Raw genomic sequence first — 19,154 nt, 5'->3', positions numbered from 1 at the left:
GCAATAACTATCCTAAAATAGAGTGATTTATGGCCATATGCACCGTTGTCTTTAAGCTCCGCTTTAGGCTTAAGCCACTGTAATCGAAGGCTTAAGCCTAAAGCGGGGCTTAAATACCACGGTGCATATGGCCAATAAAATTTTAATAAATATAACCAATTATTGGATTTTTAAAATATTTTAAGAAATAATAGCTCTCTATTTTTTGCACGCCTATGCTTTATAAAGAAGATGCCGCTTATTCATTGCGATTTGGTTTTTTTGCTGTTCGAATTAATTTTAAATAGACTATAACCGACAACTCACAGACAACGCCTATCTAGGTCGCCAGAATCCAGCTGCTAAAATTATTCACCAATAACTGACTCCTAAAAATGCTCCACCATATTATAAATACGAGTCACAAGCAGTTTTAGAAATACCCACAATGGTCCTATACTAGGACTATAAAAGACCTGATATCATCATTATTGACAAAAACAGGAAAACTGGTCTTACTATCGACGTAGCAGTGCCATTTAATCAAAACGTCAGCAATTCTGAAGCGTCAAAAATCACAAAATATGAAAACCTTGCGATAGTACTAAAGCAAATCTAGCAGTTAAATAAAGTATTCACTATTTTAACGATAATTTTGGCAGAGGGAATACTATCGACAAAGCTTATCACATATGTAGAAGACAGTAATACCCCAAACCTGTCATATAGTTTAAAAATTACTGTGTGGTGCATGAGTGAGAGGCACTGAAGTGTTTTTTTCACTAGACACCAAAAAATTCATCAACAGCAGCGCAAAAAACATAATTTTAATAATAATTATGTTAGTATTTAAAATATTATTTTTTATTTTTTGTAACATTATTAATATAATGATTTAAGCAAGTAAATGTTTGAATTGCAAAAAATTGAAATTAATTTCAACTCCTATATGCTTAAAAACAAAATTATGCTAATAATATGAAATCGTATGAGTAATACAGTAAAACAATAATGAAAGAAAATCAAATTATTAATAAATCAGCTGCACTGTATTTTGTATTTATTAGGTAAATTCACAAAAAAAACAGCAGTCTTAGCACCCTTAGAACTATTAAGGGCTTTATACCATCATTGTGTGTCATACTAACATTAATTTAATATGTAATTCCGTTTAACAGTCAGTCCAAACATTAAGTCATCTACTTAGTACTAAAAGAAATCATTTGAATGCTATATATTTCGATGTAATCAAGCAATATTTTTCCAAAAAACTACATTTAATTCAGTTAAGAATTTATCCCTAAATTCTGGTCCATACTGAAGCAATATTATTATTTTATTATGGCTACGTCTAATGTACCCTCTACATGCGTACTTAAAAAAATTTAATCAATCAGATAATGATTATAAAAATGATCGGAATGTTATTCAGGTGAATGTTGATAAATAATATAATGTGAAAGTTATATTTTAAATAATAAAATATTTAAGTAAGTCGGATCAATGATCTAGGGGTATGATTCTGGGTTGAACCCACGTTTTTTAAAATAATAATGATAAAACTATTAGTATTTTTTAAGTATTTAAAGACACTAACTACTGCAGATCCACAGCATGTAGTAATGTATACGGTGAGAAACTATGCATGCGTGCATAATGCCTTCCATCCATTCGTGAAAAAATTTCAAAAGAGTTCCTAATGAATGTTTAGTACCCACTTTGTGGTTATTAGTAGTTTATTAATAAAAAAAAAACTTCTTTATTGACTACTATTTATTCGTTTATTTTAAAAAAGAACTGTATAAATGAAGTCCGATTTATTAGTCTAATACCCTATAATTTCTAAACTATGCATGTATGTTATTAGCAGAATTTGAACATCGTTTAAGTGATCTACGCGCCAAAATATTATTCGAAGTATACTTAGTTTAATTAAAAAAAGTAATTAATATAATAATAACTTATTTAATAAAATGTTTAAGTATGTCAGCTTAATGGTCTAGAAGTATGGTTCTCGCTTTGGGTGCGAGAGGCTTGGGTTCAAATCCTGGTTAAGCCTAATTTATATTAATTTATTAATATAATAATTAAAATTAATCTAACGCAGTTTTTCGCTATGTAGAAAATGGAAGATTAGATTAGATTAGATTAAAATAAGGGTGAAGTTTCACTGCGACCTAAAAGATCTATTGTGTGCCCCTTTCTAATTACTGCTTGATGTTATTCTCAAGTCAAATTACTTCGTACAATCCTATGGCTTTAATAAAGGCTAGTAGTTGTGACGGTTTCAGTAATGAGATATTTCCTTCTGGAATTACATAATTTCCGAGGTGCATGGCACGACTTTCGGCAACTGTTTCGCATGCAGTTACTAGGTGTTCTGGGGTCTCTTCCTCTTCCCCACAGAATCTGCATTCACCTGTCTGTTCTAGTTTTAGTTTCCTGCGGTGTTCTCGAAGGTGACAGTGCCCTGTTAGGAATCCTGTTACAATCCGTAGTTTAGTTTTAGTTAAACTTACTAGAGCTTTAGATTTTTTTGGGTCGAGGGTTCCAAGGAACATCTGAGTGTCTCAACCCTGGATGATCATCCCAGAGGCTTTCTCTGAGTTGATCCTCCATTTTTGTAAGCTCATATAGGTAAGTATTCTTTCCTATGCCGCAGAAAGGTTCCGGTCCTACAAATTGAGAACCAGATCCCTTTTTTGCCAGAATATTGGCTTCTTCGTTACCTTGCATGCCTGTATGTCCAGGTACCCACAATATTGTGACTTTATTTCTCTTTCCTACCTCATTAAGTTTGCCCAAACAGTCTCTTACCATTTTAGAACTGATGACATGTGAACTCAGTGCTGCTATGGCTGCTTGACTGTCGGTGAAGATTGCAATGTTCTGCTTGAGGTAGTCTTTGTTCAGGATTAATTGAGCGCATCTTTCTATAGCGTGTATTTCCGCTTGAAAGACACTGGTGTATTTTCCCAGTGGCTCTGAGTATTTGGTGCCAGGCCCAAGTACTCCAGCTCCTGTTCCTTTTTCGGTTTTAGAACCATCTGTGTACCATTTGATAGTATTCTGTTTAAGAGAGCGGGCGACAGATCCATTTTCCCAGTCACTTTTGCTGTCAATTTTTGTACTAAAATTCCTAACAAAGTGATATTTCCGAGTTATATCGTCCTTGGGAAGATCGAACAGGGGAATGGATCTTGTTTGAGATACCCAGGCTCTCTGATCAATGTCCCTACTGTTCGTTCTATCCCTTGCTAATCTGAACATGGCCCTTTTAGCAGCTCCCTCTACTGCCAGGTGAAGAGGTGCCAAGTCAACTATGACCTCCAGTGCTGCTCTGGGGCATGTTTTCATAGCTCCTGTAATGCATACGCATGCAAGTCTTTGAACCTTGTCAAGTTTACGCCTTACTGTACTTAACTTTGTAGTGTCATGCCACACCACTGCCCCATATGTGAATGGTAAAATAGTAAAACATATGGTTCTACCTAAATATCGAGTAAAACAGAGGTAACTTCGGGCAATGATTACGTAAAATATGGAAATCCGAGTTATCTGGAATAAACAAAATGAAAAATAATAGCCACTAACATGTTAGCAGTTCCAGTACTTTACTCCTTTGAAGTGATCAAATAGTCTAGCTTACACCCTCACTCATCAGTGTTTACCTAGCATGTTTACAAGGAGTATTCCATATAATGGTCCGAGCAAGTAAATGTCTTAAATGCAAAAAAAAGCAGATTATAAATAAATTAAAGTTCAAAAGTCACTTTTAATGTTAAGCTTAGAAAAAAATTATTTGACTGACATTTAGTTTGATGTAAGTCAAGCTTTTAAAAAAAATACATTTACTTCATTTAAGAATTTATTTCTGACTTTTGGATCAGAATGTAGCAATGTTTCTATTATAACATTATAAATAGGGTTAATGCAGCTAAAACGAGTACGTATTTAAAAATAACTACAAATATTTATTCAATATTAGATATTGATCATTTAAATCATATTACTTATATCTTTAATGTTTGCCTCGAAAGAGGATATTTTCCTATAGCCTGAAAGGCAGTCGTAATATGTCTAATACCCAAAGGTAATTCTCCAACAAAACCAAAAGGCTTAAAACCAATTATCAGTTTATTATCTGTGATTAATAAAATTTCGGAAAGGATTATTTACAATCAAGTATTTGCGTATGTAAATAAGAATGAGTTATTGTCTAGCAATCGGTCTGGATTTCGCCCAGAACATGGAACAGCCATAATATTACTTCATGTCACGGATCTTATAATCAAGGGTCTGGATAGCAGAATGGCTACTATTTTAATATTGATTTTTCTAGAGCATTTCACTACCTAGATCACGATTGGGAGATCGTTCTCTTTCATTCTTTGAAAACTTCTAAGTAAAAGAAAGCAATTTGTTACAATTCCCGCTGATAAATCTCATTGTGCAAAAGTTATGTCTGGGGTGCCACAGGGCTACTTTTATTTTTGCTGTACGCTTTTGGTTTAAGCAAATTTGTTGAATCTTCTTAAACTCAAAGTTATGCCAATGATAATTAGCAAATTTCTACTTTTGATCTATTGGAATATAATGAAATTGAAGCAAATGTAATCTAGGACCTTAGAAAAATCACCGTATACAGCAAGAAACACAAGTTATTTTTAAATGCAGGGAAAATTAAAGTTTTACTTTTCTCCTCTATGCAATATTCTGAGTTTTTAAAGGAATACCTTAACTTTGAAATGAATGGCAAAGTGTTGAAGTTCACTGAGGCTTCCAGAAATTTGGGTGTCTGTTTGGATTCTCAATTATGCGAACAAACATATTTTAAATTTTAAAGTTCGGAAAAAGAGCTTTGCGAGTCTTATGTTTTGTCCAAAGTATACTATTGCCTAATTTTATATTATCCATGTTTAACGATTGCAAATAATCCAAAATAATTGCGGTAGATTTATTTACAACTTAAAAAAATTCGATCATATTTCTCACAACATTAATCAGCTTCAGTGGCTTAATGTTTCTTTTTCGTATCAGTACTTTTTGATGATATTTGCATTTAAACTACTTAAAAAATCTGTTCCGCAGTATTTAAGATTCAAGTTATTGTTTCGACAAGATGTTCATATAGTACCTATTGGATCTAATATTGTTACTATGCCGAATCATCACAAGGCAATTTTTAGTATCATTGTATAATAAGTATATCAAAAATGTTTGCTTAAAAAATCTTTTAACATTTCGCAAAAAAATTAAAGAAATACTTTTTAGTTATCACCAAGACGTTGTTGAGGTATAGTCGTTGTTAATATTATGCTATTAGATTATATCATATTTATTAATTGTTAATTTAAAAAAAATAAAAATTGTTAAATAAAATTTATTAATTAATCTAGTTAATTTCAGAAATTTTAGGGTTAATGTTGAGTAGCTGGCGTTAAATTCAGATAGACTTCGCCTTTTGAGAACTGTACTTTTACTCTTGAAATTGTATTTTTTTTAATAAAGACATTTATTATTATTATTGTAATTACATAAAATGATCGGAGTGTTATTCAGTTGAATGTTAATAATTGACACAATGTGAAAGTTATGTTTTAATTATTAAAATTTTTAAGTATGTCGGCTCAATGGTCTAGGGGTATGATTCTCGCTTTGGGTGCGAGAGGTCCCGGGTTCAAATCCCGGTTGAGCCCAACTTTTTTATAATATTACTTAAGTTTCTCTAGCTATAAGTTTTATTAGTTGTTCTTTGATATGCTATAGTTTGTGGATATTTTAACAAGTGCTTAAACTAATTTTTCAACTTTCAAGTTTTCAGAACAGTATAACTGCTATTATAACCTATATATAGCCTTTAGATCCGAATGTGTAAAACGCTCTCAAAGAAAATACGAAACGCATGGTCTGATTTCGCACTAAAACTCAAGGTGCTCAAAGTCTAATTTACGAGACCATTTTTCCTAAATTTTTATTATTGGCCTCTTATTTATCATATCAAGTATTTTCGAATATTAAGAATTCACTGAGAAATAACCTGCTATTTTTACAGCTGAATCTTCACTTCTAGTTTGACCATTCAATTACCATGGTGCGTGGTTCCGAGTCAATCAGTATCCTTTTAGGTATTCTATGATGCTAATTATATAAAATTGCACATGCCACTTTGCATTTTATAAATAAAAACAGCGTGTTGTATATTATAATATGTACAATAATATAAGTCATTCTATAACGATTTAGCTGAGTCAAATTAATTTTAATTTTTTTGTCACTTGCGACACTTCCAAAAATCTTCCAAAAAACTTATCCAAAATAAAAAAATGTCTATTACCAACGTATGAAGACATAATATTAAAAAAAATTACTTGACTGCCATTTAGTTCGACGTTGTCAAACAATGTTTTATTGAATAAGCTACATTTAATTTATTAAAAGATTTATCCTTAACTTTTAGACGACACGATAGTGACGTTCTTATTATCTAATAATAATCTTTATTTAGCTACGTAGACAAATTAAACTAAAAAAAATTTAATACGTTGTATAGACAAATTGTTAATCATGCTTCCATTGCATTCCCAAAGAACAACAAACGGTGGTATTAATTATGTTGCATAACAAGGTCGGCTCGTGTGGATGGTTCACATATATTATAACACATGTTTTTTAGGTCGGGTTTTTTTTTAACTCAGACTAAGTTTTTCTGACTCAAACAAACAGAGGCACCATCCTGGTAGTGCCAGTGGACAATCACCGCCTTCTGGTTGTCCAGAGATATCCCACTAAGGAGTCGGGCCACGATCTAACTACAGAAAGAAAAACAAGAAATTACGAAATCTACATTTTGTAAAATAGAATTTTTACAAAATACAGTATAGTTGATAAAAAAAAGTTAACAATAGGCCCTAAAATTTACGTAATATATGTACTCTCAATAACCTCTTAAACTGATTAACTTTAGTACAAATTTTTAAGTCATATAATTATCCGTTTCATTGATTCTATATCTATTAAACAAAACAAAATCCTTACAACTTCTGGTTTCATAATTGCGAACACGAGGAAAAATTAAAAAATTGTTAATTTATAATGCATATTTTAGGTAAAATGCTTTTTTTTAATTTGAATATAAATAAGTTAACATTCAACATAATTCTTTGCTGAACAGATAACAAATTTAGAACATCCAACATAGTCTTAGTAGATGTATAGCGGTTACACTTTGACTTTTGAATTTTCTCGAGTTGTTGTCGAACAAAACTGTATATGAGGAAGTGCAAGGACATAGTATAATTAAAGTATGGTATGCATTGATAGATTTTGCCCTATCTGAATAATAAACTCAACTTTTTCATGAAATTTATCATTTGTATGAGAATTTAAAGGCAAAGTCCAAAATTGTAAGTATTTAATATTCCCATTATACATACATTTTTCTGCGTTTATAGTGATACCTATTTTTTTTAATATGTACTAAACTCATTTTACACTTTTAACGAATACGCAAAATTTAGATTTTGTAATATCAGGCTAGGTTTGTTACTGCAAAGCCAGCAAAATAAATTACTATCGATGTCCGATATCAGATATTATGAATATACGTTTAATGTATCTGCTACATACGTATTTAAAAATAACTAAAAATATTTAATCAATTTTAGATAATAATAATTAAAACGATCGGAATGTTATATAGGTGAATGTTAATAATTAATACAATGTGAAAGTTATGTTTTAATTAATAAAATGTTAAAGTATGTCGGCTCAATGGTCTAGGGGTATGATTCTCGCTTTGGGTGCGAGAGGTCCCGGGTTCAAATCCCGGTTGAGCCCAATTTTTTTACCATAATACTAATATTATTTTAAGCTTCGTTGGTTACAAGTCTTAATTGTTGTTATTAAACATCCTATATTTCGTGAATATTTTGACAAATGCTTAAACTAGTTTTTCAATTTATATGTATTTTAAGATCATGTACATGAACTGACTCAGGTCTAAAGTTTTATTTTAACAAAGTGTTTATTTGTGGGATAGATTTTTACTCATTATAATTTTAAAAACCATGTTTGCATAAGCCCTAATTTTTTTTAATGAGTTCTAATGAATTGAACAACTAGCCCCTTAGAAATTATAACATACGATCAACGAGTTGAGTGTCCGAACTGTTAACTCTACTTATTTACGTATTTTTTGTAAAGCAAAATTGATTTATAGAAATTGTAGATAAATTTTTGATTGCTTGACTCTGCCAGTATTAGCAATTTACTGTGCTTGAAAAAAATTACTATTTAAGTACTGTTAAATAACTTCTTTAGATTAATAAGTTTAAATTAACAGGAAATTTTTACAACAATGACCTAGAGACCATTAACCATAACATACAAGTATTTAAACATAATTAGCTAAATTCTATGCAAACGATTAATAACCTACGCCCCTTTGCAGGAAATAATATAATAAGATTACAGAAAAATTTAAATATTATTGAACAAAATACTAAAAAGATTTGATCTAAATTTTATAATTAAAAAAATTATGATTTAAAAAATTGTAAAGAAAAAGTCTAAATCAGTTAAAAAAAAATTGCAATTTTTTTTTACATATCTGAAAAAAACTAGATCTAGAGCTATTTAATTTAAGAGAGATACAACTAATTTGGAACCAACTAAAAATTCAATATCCCACAAATTCATTGCGAGATTTAAAATATTTGTCAGAACTTACCTGAACTTACCTCAATTTGTAAGATAAGGCTTCTAATGTTACCAGATCTGGTAATATTATTAGTTACCTATTTTTAAAATATATTGCTAAATCTTTAAGTTTAGTGTACTCTATCCTAAATAATAAGTTAAAAATCTGAATAAGTTCTAGTATAAGTTGCTCTAATGCTATAGGTAATACCTATAGGATTAGAGCATCTTGACTCAAAATTGCCAGTATTCCAAAGTCTAAAACAATTATTAAGTGCATACAAAACTACTACTCTTACAAAAAATCTCCAGAAAACATTATCAAAACTGTTTTTAGTTGCAGAAACTCATCCTTAAAAATTACAATTTGATACAAAGCTAATGTGACATCATAATAAATAGACCATATAATATTAGATAGATAAAGTAATATTTCTATTTTAATTTGCAAAGCCTGAAATTTCATGAAACAAATTTATCAATAAATCTGCAAATCAAGAAGATCTAATGGAACCACTTTATTTACAATTCTCCCCAACATCAAATCATGTCTTATTCAGTTTTAAATTTAATTTTTATTAGATTGTTATGTGTCCTAGCATTTGTCAGATATTTTCGGCAAAAATAATGTTATCAGAAATCAATTCCACTAAAAATTCTGAAAAAATTAATTAACAAGGACGTTGAAAAATTTAAGGGTGGAAGAGCAATGACCCCAAACCACTCAATACTCTAAATCTGCTGACTTGATTTATATATTAGTATTTAAGCAACTGTATATTACATTTCAATAGCATTAAACATATCGTCAAAGCTGCTGCTGTTTATATTATTTGTTCACTCTAACTTTAGTGCGTTTTAATAAAATACAATAACACAATTAGCGAAACTCCCGTTACAATATAAGGTTTTCTGGTACTAACTCTAAGATTCATAGTAACTTAACTCTACAAGCTACGTCTACTGTCTAAATTTTTATCAGATTTTTAATATTCCTCATTTTATTTTCTAGTGAACAACTTTATCATGTACATATATGATGTAAATGTCGATCTATTTTATTATTAAACAAAGTTGCTAGGCAGGTGGACTCGATGTTGATGAGCCGCAACTGCTAAATGCGTCCTTCTTGCCGGAACAGCCCTGGGTGGAATCAGGCCTGCCAGCTCAGTGAAGCACTTACCGTGATAATAACGGTAGAATAAACAGAGATCAGCCACCTTTCTCCTGTGCTCCAGACTATCCAGACACTTTGTCAGTTCTGGTTTGTTGCTATACGATAAGACGAATAGCTCCCTTCTGTATAGAATCCAGCAGGTTTAAACTATGCTTGGGTGCAGAGCTCCAGACGTGCGAGCAATACTCGAGGGAAGGGCGTATTTGAGCCTTATAAAGAGTCAGCAGCTGTTCTGGTGTATACAGTTTTTTCGTTTTGAAAAGCACTCCGAGTTTTTTGGAGGCCGCCCTGGCGACCTCGGCAACGTGGTCATGCCAGGACACACTGTTGGTGACCTCGACTCCTAGAAGATGTAAAGATGATTTCATTGGCAATGTTTTCCCTGGCATAACCAGCTCCGGGCCACCAAGGTTAGTCTTTATCGTAAATACTGCAGGCTGCGTTTTTTTAGTGTTAAAATTGACCAGATTGTTACCGCCCCACTCCAAGATTGCTCTAATATCGTTGTTGGTTGAAGCTACTTATTGCTGCCTAAGATTCTGAGAACTTGCAGCTGGCATTGGTTTGGCGGACTTAAATGTGGAAATAAGTGTGCTATCGTCCGCAAAGCTGTAGATTGGATTGACAGTGGTTCCTAGCAAATCGTTGATATATATCAAGAAAAGGGTGGGGGATAGAATGCATCCTTAAGAGACTCCAGCGTTAATGTTAAATTTGTCGGAGGTATTCATCGAGGCTACTTGGATTGTTCGTTGTTCAAGAAAACTTTTGACTTACTTTGATCTTTTAAACTGATTGTTTATGAAATACAATTTAATATTTTCCACATTTTTCTGCAGTAGAATAAACTAATATTTAGAATATTTTGAGTTCGAATAAGCAACAATAAACAAGTTTTCACATCAATTACTGCTTTACTGATGACAAGTTCAAATTATCGATAGATAAACATATTTTGTTACTTAAAATTTTTTTTTGTTAACGAATGTTCTTCGAAAACTATTTAATATAAGCTATTCTACATATTATTTGCAATATTCTTAATATAATAATTACATTATTTTAATATAAAACAATAATAAAAACAAACATGAGACAACATTGCTTCAGCTTGAAAAACTAATTTTCCTAAAAACCTGTTTAAAATAATACAAAATGTTGTCATCCGTAAAGCGATTAAATCTTCAAAGCTAAGCCAACCATCAAAGTAAATTTATAAGACGTAAAAAGGAAAACTTTTTAACTAGTAACTGGAGATAAGTAACAGGAAACTCTCTTGTCCACAGAGACTTTCCCCAGTTATTCGTTTGTAAATAAATTGCTGACAAAGCAAATAGCGCTTATTATTTGCTAGTTTATTAATTCTCATTTGTAAAGAAAGGAAAACGCTAGAGGCAGATTGATATTTATTGCAGCTAAATTTTCTTGAGATAAAGATAAAAAGGTACGCATAAATTACCCGTTTTTTTTGCTAGAAAATCGTGCAGGTATTTTAACCAAATAGATTTTTACCAACGGGAGTAATTTATGTGAACGATATTTTCTTTACTTGATAAGGGTTAATTACTTTCGCGGCGTGATAGCATCGAAAAAAACATTATTTGCTATCATTTTTAACCCTTTTCAAGTAAGACGACAGTATAAGATTGATGGAGTAGGCAGTAAGATCTTTATTGAACAGGAGATCTAAGGCCGCTGATATACTCGTTGACCTGAGAAGGACAGGTTTTGATGTTTTTGGATATATCTTATGATTTTAATACTTGTAAAATCTTTAAAAAATTGTATTATTTTCAATTAATTTTGTAATTGTATAACTAAAAATTGTTAAGTATCAAACCACATCGCATCAATTCAATCAAATATATAACGTTCACAAGTTAGTAAAGAAGGAAAATTAATATTTGAGCACATAATATTAGTAGTTGAACTTTATATAGTGAGTACATTGTAAAAGTAAATAGACTCTATATTGAAATATTTGTATATTCTGCCTATGTTTCTACCCATAGATTTGGATGAAAATATAGATGGAGTATATCTATCTCAATTTGATATTAGGTATTTATTTGGAAGACTAAAATTAAATTATTTAGGCCATATGACCTTCGTACCTTTTCTGCTATTAGTCCTATTTAATTAATATTTGGTATTTGGAATTAACTTAAGATACAATTAATGAATTTTAAAAATTATTGAATTTTAATATCCCATCACAATCATAACATGGGACTTCATTAATTTACGTGCCTATATAATATATGTACTAATATTTCAGTTGATATAATATGTTCTCAAAAAATAGACCCTTAATAGACATCTTAGAAGTTGCGTTTATTTTCCATTTAATGGTTTACAACGGAAAGCGTTAACTTTTTGCTATCACTCTAAAGAAGTCCTAATATAGGCTAAAAGGTTGTTTAAACTAATTGTAGGAATGATCATCGTTAATAATGTCAAATGATGCACTGACCTTGAGGTAATTTTATTTTAATCAAGGCTATGAGGCTAGAAACCAGTTTTATCAGAAGTTGGAGGATAAATATTAGTGACCTTGAATTTCACTTTAGGGGTTAATTTTTAAGGTCATTTAAAAATTAAGGTTTTTTTGTATTTATTTTTTTAAGGTTCTATTTTTATGCCGGTCTTAATAATTCCCAAGTAGTGGTGGTTTATACAAGGGAACATTGAAAGACTGATGAATTTTAACTGTGATAGTCGCATTACTCTTTAAAGTTATTTTTGAATATTACTAATTGATTTAAGTAATAACTGCAAAGGAGAACTTTTTTCCTAGTTTGATTAATAAATATATTAATTATTAACAATCGTATAAATAAGATCGTTAGTTTTACGAGCAATACGTAAGAATACTTGTGAGTCAAATTATATTTCTCGAAATTTTTAAAGTACCTTAATTGCATTGCTTATCTTATTTTTAATTATCCAGGGATAAGGGCATAAAAGTAATAGAACTATAATCCTTTGTGGAGCTTAATTAGAGTGAGTCCCTTTACCTCTCACTTTTTGGCGTGTTAAATCCGACATTTTTAAAAGACCTGAAAATTAACCGTAAAAGTTCAAATTCAAGGTCTCTCTTATTTATTCTGATTTACCGACTTTGTTTATTTATGTTAATAAAATTTACAAAAATTGCTTAAATAGATAATAAGCCTAAAATACAAATGTAAAAAAAAAATAAATTAATAAATGACCTGTTTAATCTTAAATAGCTTAGCCTGTTATCAATTTAAAGATAAGTGTTATAATTGTGCCTTTACCTTTGAGTATAGTTTATGTATGGGAGTATGGTGTTGATCTTAGTTTTTATGTGTATAATACTAAAAACCGTAATATATAACGTAAATGCAGTGTCAATATGTTAAGACAATAAAAAATTCTTCTGAAATAGAGAGCCTCTCTCTGGAGTTATCGTTTCCCTATCGTTTATAGAAAGTTTTTTCATATCATTCACTTTTACAGAGTTATTTGTGTTGTGGATGTGAAACAATCAACGAAAAATCTTAAGAAATCACCTCAAGGTCAGTGCATGCATTGTCAAAGTTAATGCCAATTATTATTACAAATGCATTTTTATTTAAAGTATATTTTATCAAAAAAATTATTTTAAAAATAGATTTATATATCACCTTGCCACGGTCATCAAAAAAAATTTAAATACCCTTTTTAGCATAAGATTTAATGCTCTTTTTGTTTCTATTAAAAATGAACTACCTTGACTTTCAGATAACTTTAAAATCAATTTTTAGGTTCAGTTCCAGTTTAAATTTTTTAGTCCCTTTCTAAAGTATTGTCAAGATGTTCAATAATTAAATGTCGAGTCTAAAAGTCACTGTACAATAAATAGTGCCCCTATAGTTAACACAAATTTTTATAACACAAAAAGTTAGCATAATTATTACAATGTCGAGCCATTACATATATCTAGCTATATAAAATACAATTTACGGCTACTACCACTAAATATTCCGTAAAATTAGCTACCTGTAATATAACCAGAAAGCATAAGGATGAAATAAAATTAAACAATAAAAATGTATATTTTCAATATATATCACTGTCTGCCTTTACGGGGATCTGAAAGGAGCTATTGGCTACTTTTTCTTCATTAATTTCAAATTAATTATAATAAATAATTGTTTTATTGTAAAATGAATGGTTTCTTAATAAAGACTGACGTCTCTCATTTTTGTGTGATACGAAGAGGCTGGATGATACTTACACTTGCATTACTCCATACAGTCAATCTACAGTGCTTTCATTTAAAAACTATCCACCTTTAATAACTTACTTAATAAAAAAAACTCGTTAAATTAGATATACTGGGGGACGTTTAATTATGCATTTAGTGAAGTTCTGTCAATCACCTCCTCACCTCCAGCTAACCTCACTTTAATATGTTAAATGGGAACCCCCATCGTGTGATACATCATAGTAAGCAGCGTAAAATTCTCTATTCAACGGTAGCAAAAAAAAATTAAATCGGTAAATCTGTAAGCAAATAGTTAGCGAAAATGTCTAGTTTTTTTTTTTTTTAGTTATTAAGGGTGGATCGTTTTGAAATGAAACCACTGTATATACAAAAAAGATTTCACCACTGATTAATAGATCATTTTAAGGGAATTGCTAAAAATAATTTTCCAAAGCTGGTCGAATTTATAAATTGTTTTTAAAAATTTTCCAACAATATATTATACATGATTTTAATATCGCAAATTCCTATCCAAAATGATACTCCATTTACAATAATTATGCATTAACACACATTGTTTGGTAAAACATAACGATAATACATCGTTTTTATTGTTTAGTAAAGATGGCACATACATGCTAATCTAGCCATAAATGAACTTGAATACATTATTTATAAAAAGTGTAAATACAACTGGCCCAAGCACTGTGCATTGTGGTACCTCAATCTTTATATGGCATGTTTTACTAAAAGCATTATTTATTTTTATTCTGTATACTCTTTTTATAAAACAAGTCTTAAAGAGGTCAAATAACTCAATAATACTACAACATTTTTTAGTTTTAGTAATAAAATTGGATAGGGTACAGTATTAAAGGTACAGACAAGATCAATAAAAATACCCAAGGTTTTATGTTTATTGTTAAAGTTATTTACTGTATATTCTATAAGATGTATTATTACATCTTCTTTACTTATCCTGGGATGAAAATATTATCAGGAACATGACAAGATATGCTTGTCCTTTTAGAACTTATTCATTAATGCATTTCTCAAAACACCTTGAGATAAATAAGTTGTTATAGATATTGTTTTAGAATTTTTCTTGTTTAGTCTATTAACTCTTTTATAGAAGAATGTTCCTTTTTCCAACATTAGATTTATTAAGTATTGTACTGGTCTTAGTAATGGCTTATAATTTTTTTAGTAAAATCTTTTATTATCATGATTGAGATGATTCACCAGCTGACAAAATATCTTAGAGAATATTATACATACAAATCCTAATTAACAATTTTCTGATAATAAATTGAAATGAAAAAACCTAGAATAAATTTGCAAAAATTTTTTTATTTACTAATACTAATTAAAGTTCCTTCTAATATTGTAAACATAATCCATAAATATTTGGCGCTTTCACTGTTTGGTCATAAATTAATAAATTATCTTTTTAAATAACAAAAATTGGTTCTTTGTTATTAGTTTTATTTGTTACCTGTTTAATTATGTCATAAGTTTTTTTTATATTATTTTTACATTTTGTTATTTTTTACCTAAAATAAGCATATTTAGATTCTTTAATTAAAGCGGTTAAAATATGTCTATAGCTATCGAAATTTCGTGAGCTTTAATATCATTTATATTTTTATCAGCATATTTTTTTTTGTTTCTTTGTTTGACTAAAGTAATAATTCATCTTGTCACCAACTTTTTTTCAAGGTAGATTTTTTTTTACTTTTATACATGTTCTTAATATTTGTTATCTTAAGTAACTTCATTATAAATAAAATCCAAAGGTCAAAATCAAAGTCACTGTTATTTTTTCCAACCTATGTTTATGTAATTTTTTAACTTAACCCATTTCTTATTGAGTTATGCTCATAGTAAGATTAGGATAAAATACCTTGTTAAAATATATGTTATACATACAGGGTAATTAACCAATTTAGACGCTTATAAAAAATGAACTCTATATTATTTTAAGATTTCTGAATATTTAGGTTTCGATAAACCTAAAATAAAATTATTTTAGGCCTTTGGCTCATATAAAAAAAGAGTGTCAGCGCTGATTTATTAAACGAATATTCTATTTATAATATATTTTCTGATTTGTTTTAAATATTTTTACAAATTAAATTTCTATTCCTATTTGTGATAAAAAAACTACTTTCTCTTATTTTGTCTTATGATAGTGGATATATCCTTTTTTTAAACTTTTATACTCATGGTTACTAACCTATCCACCAAGCATAAAGTTAGTAAAGTTATTTTTTTTATTTTGACATATTGCATATTATTAAAAAAAAATATTGAAGATTAAAATTACATTTAATTTAATGTTACTATGTGTAAATAGCCATATTTTAAAAATAAAAGCAGTTTATCGTTAACATTATTTTTTTTGAAATACGTAAATAATTTCTAATTTTTTCATAATTATTAGGTGACACTGATAGCTTTTAACTTATCACAAATATAATCACAATATATAAATTAATACTTTTTACTTAAAAATGACAATAGATAGGTATAGGAACCCATATTGTAAAAATACTAAGAATTAAATAACGCATGAAAAAAAATATCATACTTATGCAGACCATTTTCTAAGTAGAGTGGCAAAACCGAAAATATATTACAATGATAGATCAAATCATCAAAATCATTTTATCATAGTGAGCATACTTTCAGAAATAACTATATCTCGTTTTTCACTTGAGTAGGTTAGATGTGATTCATTTTACATGTACCAACTACATCTTACTGTGCAATTGGCATGACCTACTATACTACGATGATATAAATTCTACAATAAAACAAGGAGAAATTGCTAGATAACCATATACGGCACTGCATAGGCATTGTTAAGCCTCATATTGCGTGCCTCTATGTATTCTCACTTTATTATTCAATTAATTTAATGCAAACTGCGCGTTATTTACTGCCTCTGCTGAGTAGATCATATTTCTCGTGGCGTTTTTCCATGTTTAATTTTGAAAGTAGAACTCGGCTCTTGCTTTGGCCGTGTAATTGTGTTACCACGAGATTGAGGTCGGGTTTACTGTTTTATTTGATTTTGTGATTTTCTGAAAAATATTTACATGTTTTTAGTTTTTTAGATTTAGTTTAATATGGGGCCAAATAGACTTCCAAGTCATTTAAATTACAAAGTTTCATTTCATGATTTACAACGAAATGCCTTGACTTATTTATTCCTATAATAATCCTATAATCCATATTAAGTCCTATAATAGACCGAAACATTAACATAATAAATTGTTTTAAAGGCTTTCTTAAACTTTTATTTGGCATCATAATTATGAAAATATTCCTAAAAAACTAAAACAATTAACCAGGTCCCTAAAATAATATACTAAACAATTATATGGTTCTATATGAAACTTAGTAAGATTTTCCTACTTAGCATTTAAAAAGTCAACAAAAGAATCATTAATTTGCTTGAGTTAATCGCAGTTCAGAGGTTTGCCTTGCAATGAGTCCTTGTAGCTGCCAACTAAAATAATTACCAGTTGCCTAACCCAAGCAACACATCATATATTATTATCGTTAAATATATATTTATTTAACGATTTTTTAGTGAATTTTTGGTTTTGGTATATTTATCACCCATATATGGTCGAGGTTTATTTATTAAGGTGTAGAATATATATATATATCATAAACGATTCTATTTACAAAAGGGAGAAAAATTCAGCATTTGGAATGTTTGACACGAGACTTACACATCTAGTTTTTACACTGATTACTATATCTTAAATATTTGATGAAATTCTTCTGAAAAATCACTATTTTTCGTCCATATAATCCAATCTAATAACACTGTTTCTATACTAAATATTAATATACATTATTACATCAGATTTAAATAAACAGTTTTATTAAATTAAATAGTAAATATATAGTTTCTGCAAAAACATTGTTTTTCATTAACAATACCCTTACCCCTTCCCACAGCATTTTTCGTCGATAATATCCAATATAATAGCACTGTATTTGTATTAAAGATTTATTAATGTAAATATCTATAATTATATTAGATTTAAATAAACAAACTGTGTAATAAGATTAAATATTACCTACGAAAATAGCTGTAATTCATGCGTATTATTTTGGAAAACAATGATTTTTGAAAACAATTTCTTACTGGTAAGTTGTGTAGGGTGGGTGGGTGATTAAGGATATGGTAATTGAAAAACGGTTTTTTTGAAGAAAATAACTGCCTTAGGAAAAATTTTAAGAAATGTATAAGTGATAAAAAAATCTATAATTTTTGTATCTATACTTTTCTCACCTAACCTTAAGGGTTTCAAGTAAAACGTCGAAAAACTGTATTTTATTTCTCAAAAGCAAGGCGTATCTCAAAGCGATTTTAGAAGTTTTGTCATTTTTTAATTGTATAATATTAAAACGTAATAAACCTTCTTATTAAACCTAATCTCTCTGTCTCCCTTTCTGGGGGAACTGTCACCTTGTCGTCGGTGAGAGGGCTCAGTAACCTACAGCCAGGGAGCAATGCCGGCGGTAGCATAGCTACCGGTAGGGCCACCCATGCCGGTAAGGTCTCGAAGTGCTGAAGGTGAAGCTAAGAAAGTTCCAACGCAGCGTCTGATCTAGAGTGGACGGCTGCAAACAGCGTTTGTTCTCCATGTCAGGAGCGGCTGATATTCACATCTTCCAACCCGTTTAGCCAACGTGGAAAATTATGGCTATAAACCCCAGTAAACCATGATGGATTTTAAAACAAACGAAATAGTACCCCAGATGGGTAGATCATCGCATGATAAATCCCACACCAGTAACGAGGTCAGCCTCAAGAATTCTGAGGAAGGCAAAAATTCATCCCCTCTACTCTTAATACAGAACAAATTTAAACTTCATCTAGCCACCTAATTACCGGACGAAAAATGCATCACATTGAAATCAGGCCACCTTTTGTATCGAAACAACAGAGAGGGAAATACACACATTGGCGGAACAGCGATAATGATTCATAAGAGTATAAAGCGGTTAGTTACTAAGATGAAATCAATATCGAGTAGAGTCATTTACATATTATTGAAGATA

General features: G+C 29.8%; 1 protein-coding gene and 2 non-coding genes across 3 annotated transcripts; 2 read left to right on the top strand and 1 right to left on the bottom strand.

The window, feature by feature from the left end:
• Positions 1–2,505: 2,505 nt before the first annotated feature.
• LOC126746586 (uncharacterized) lies at positions 2,506–3,336 on the bottom strand. Its single transcript, XM_050454894.1, has one exon. It carries the CDS (start codon positions 3,334–3,336, stop codon positions 2,506–2,508), a length of 831 nt encoding a protein of 276 aa, XP_050310851.1.
• Positions 3,337–5,606: 2,270 nt separating this feature from the next.
• Positions 5,607–5,678, top strand: Trnap-ugg (transfer RNA proline (anticodon UGG)). Its single transcript has one exon. It is a non-coding gene; the product is annotated as a tRNA-Pro (tRNA).
• Positions 5,679–7,746: 2,068 nt separating this feature from the next.
• On the top strand, positions 7,747–7,818 carry Trnap-ugg (transfer RNA proline (anticodon UGG)). The gene has a single exon. It is a non-coding gene; the product is annotated as a tRNA-Pro (tRNA).
• The last annotated feature ends 11,336 nt before the right edge of the window (positions 7,819–19,154 follow it).

This window comes from Anthonomus grandis, chromosome 17 (genome assembly GCF_022605725.1).
Source record: "Anthonomus grandis grandis chromosome 17, icAntGran1.3, whole genome shotgun sequence".
In the NCBI taxonomy this organism is placed as follows: Eukaryota; Metazoa; Arthropoda; class Insecta; order Coleoptera; family Curculionidae; genus Anthonomus; species Anthonomus grandis.
Note: the sequence above shows the minus strand (reverse complement) of the source record. Positions and strands in the feature narration are given on the sequence as shown.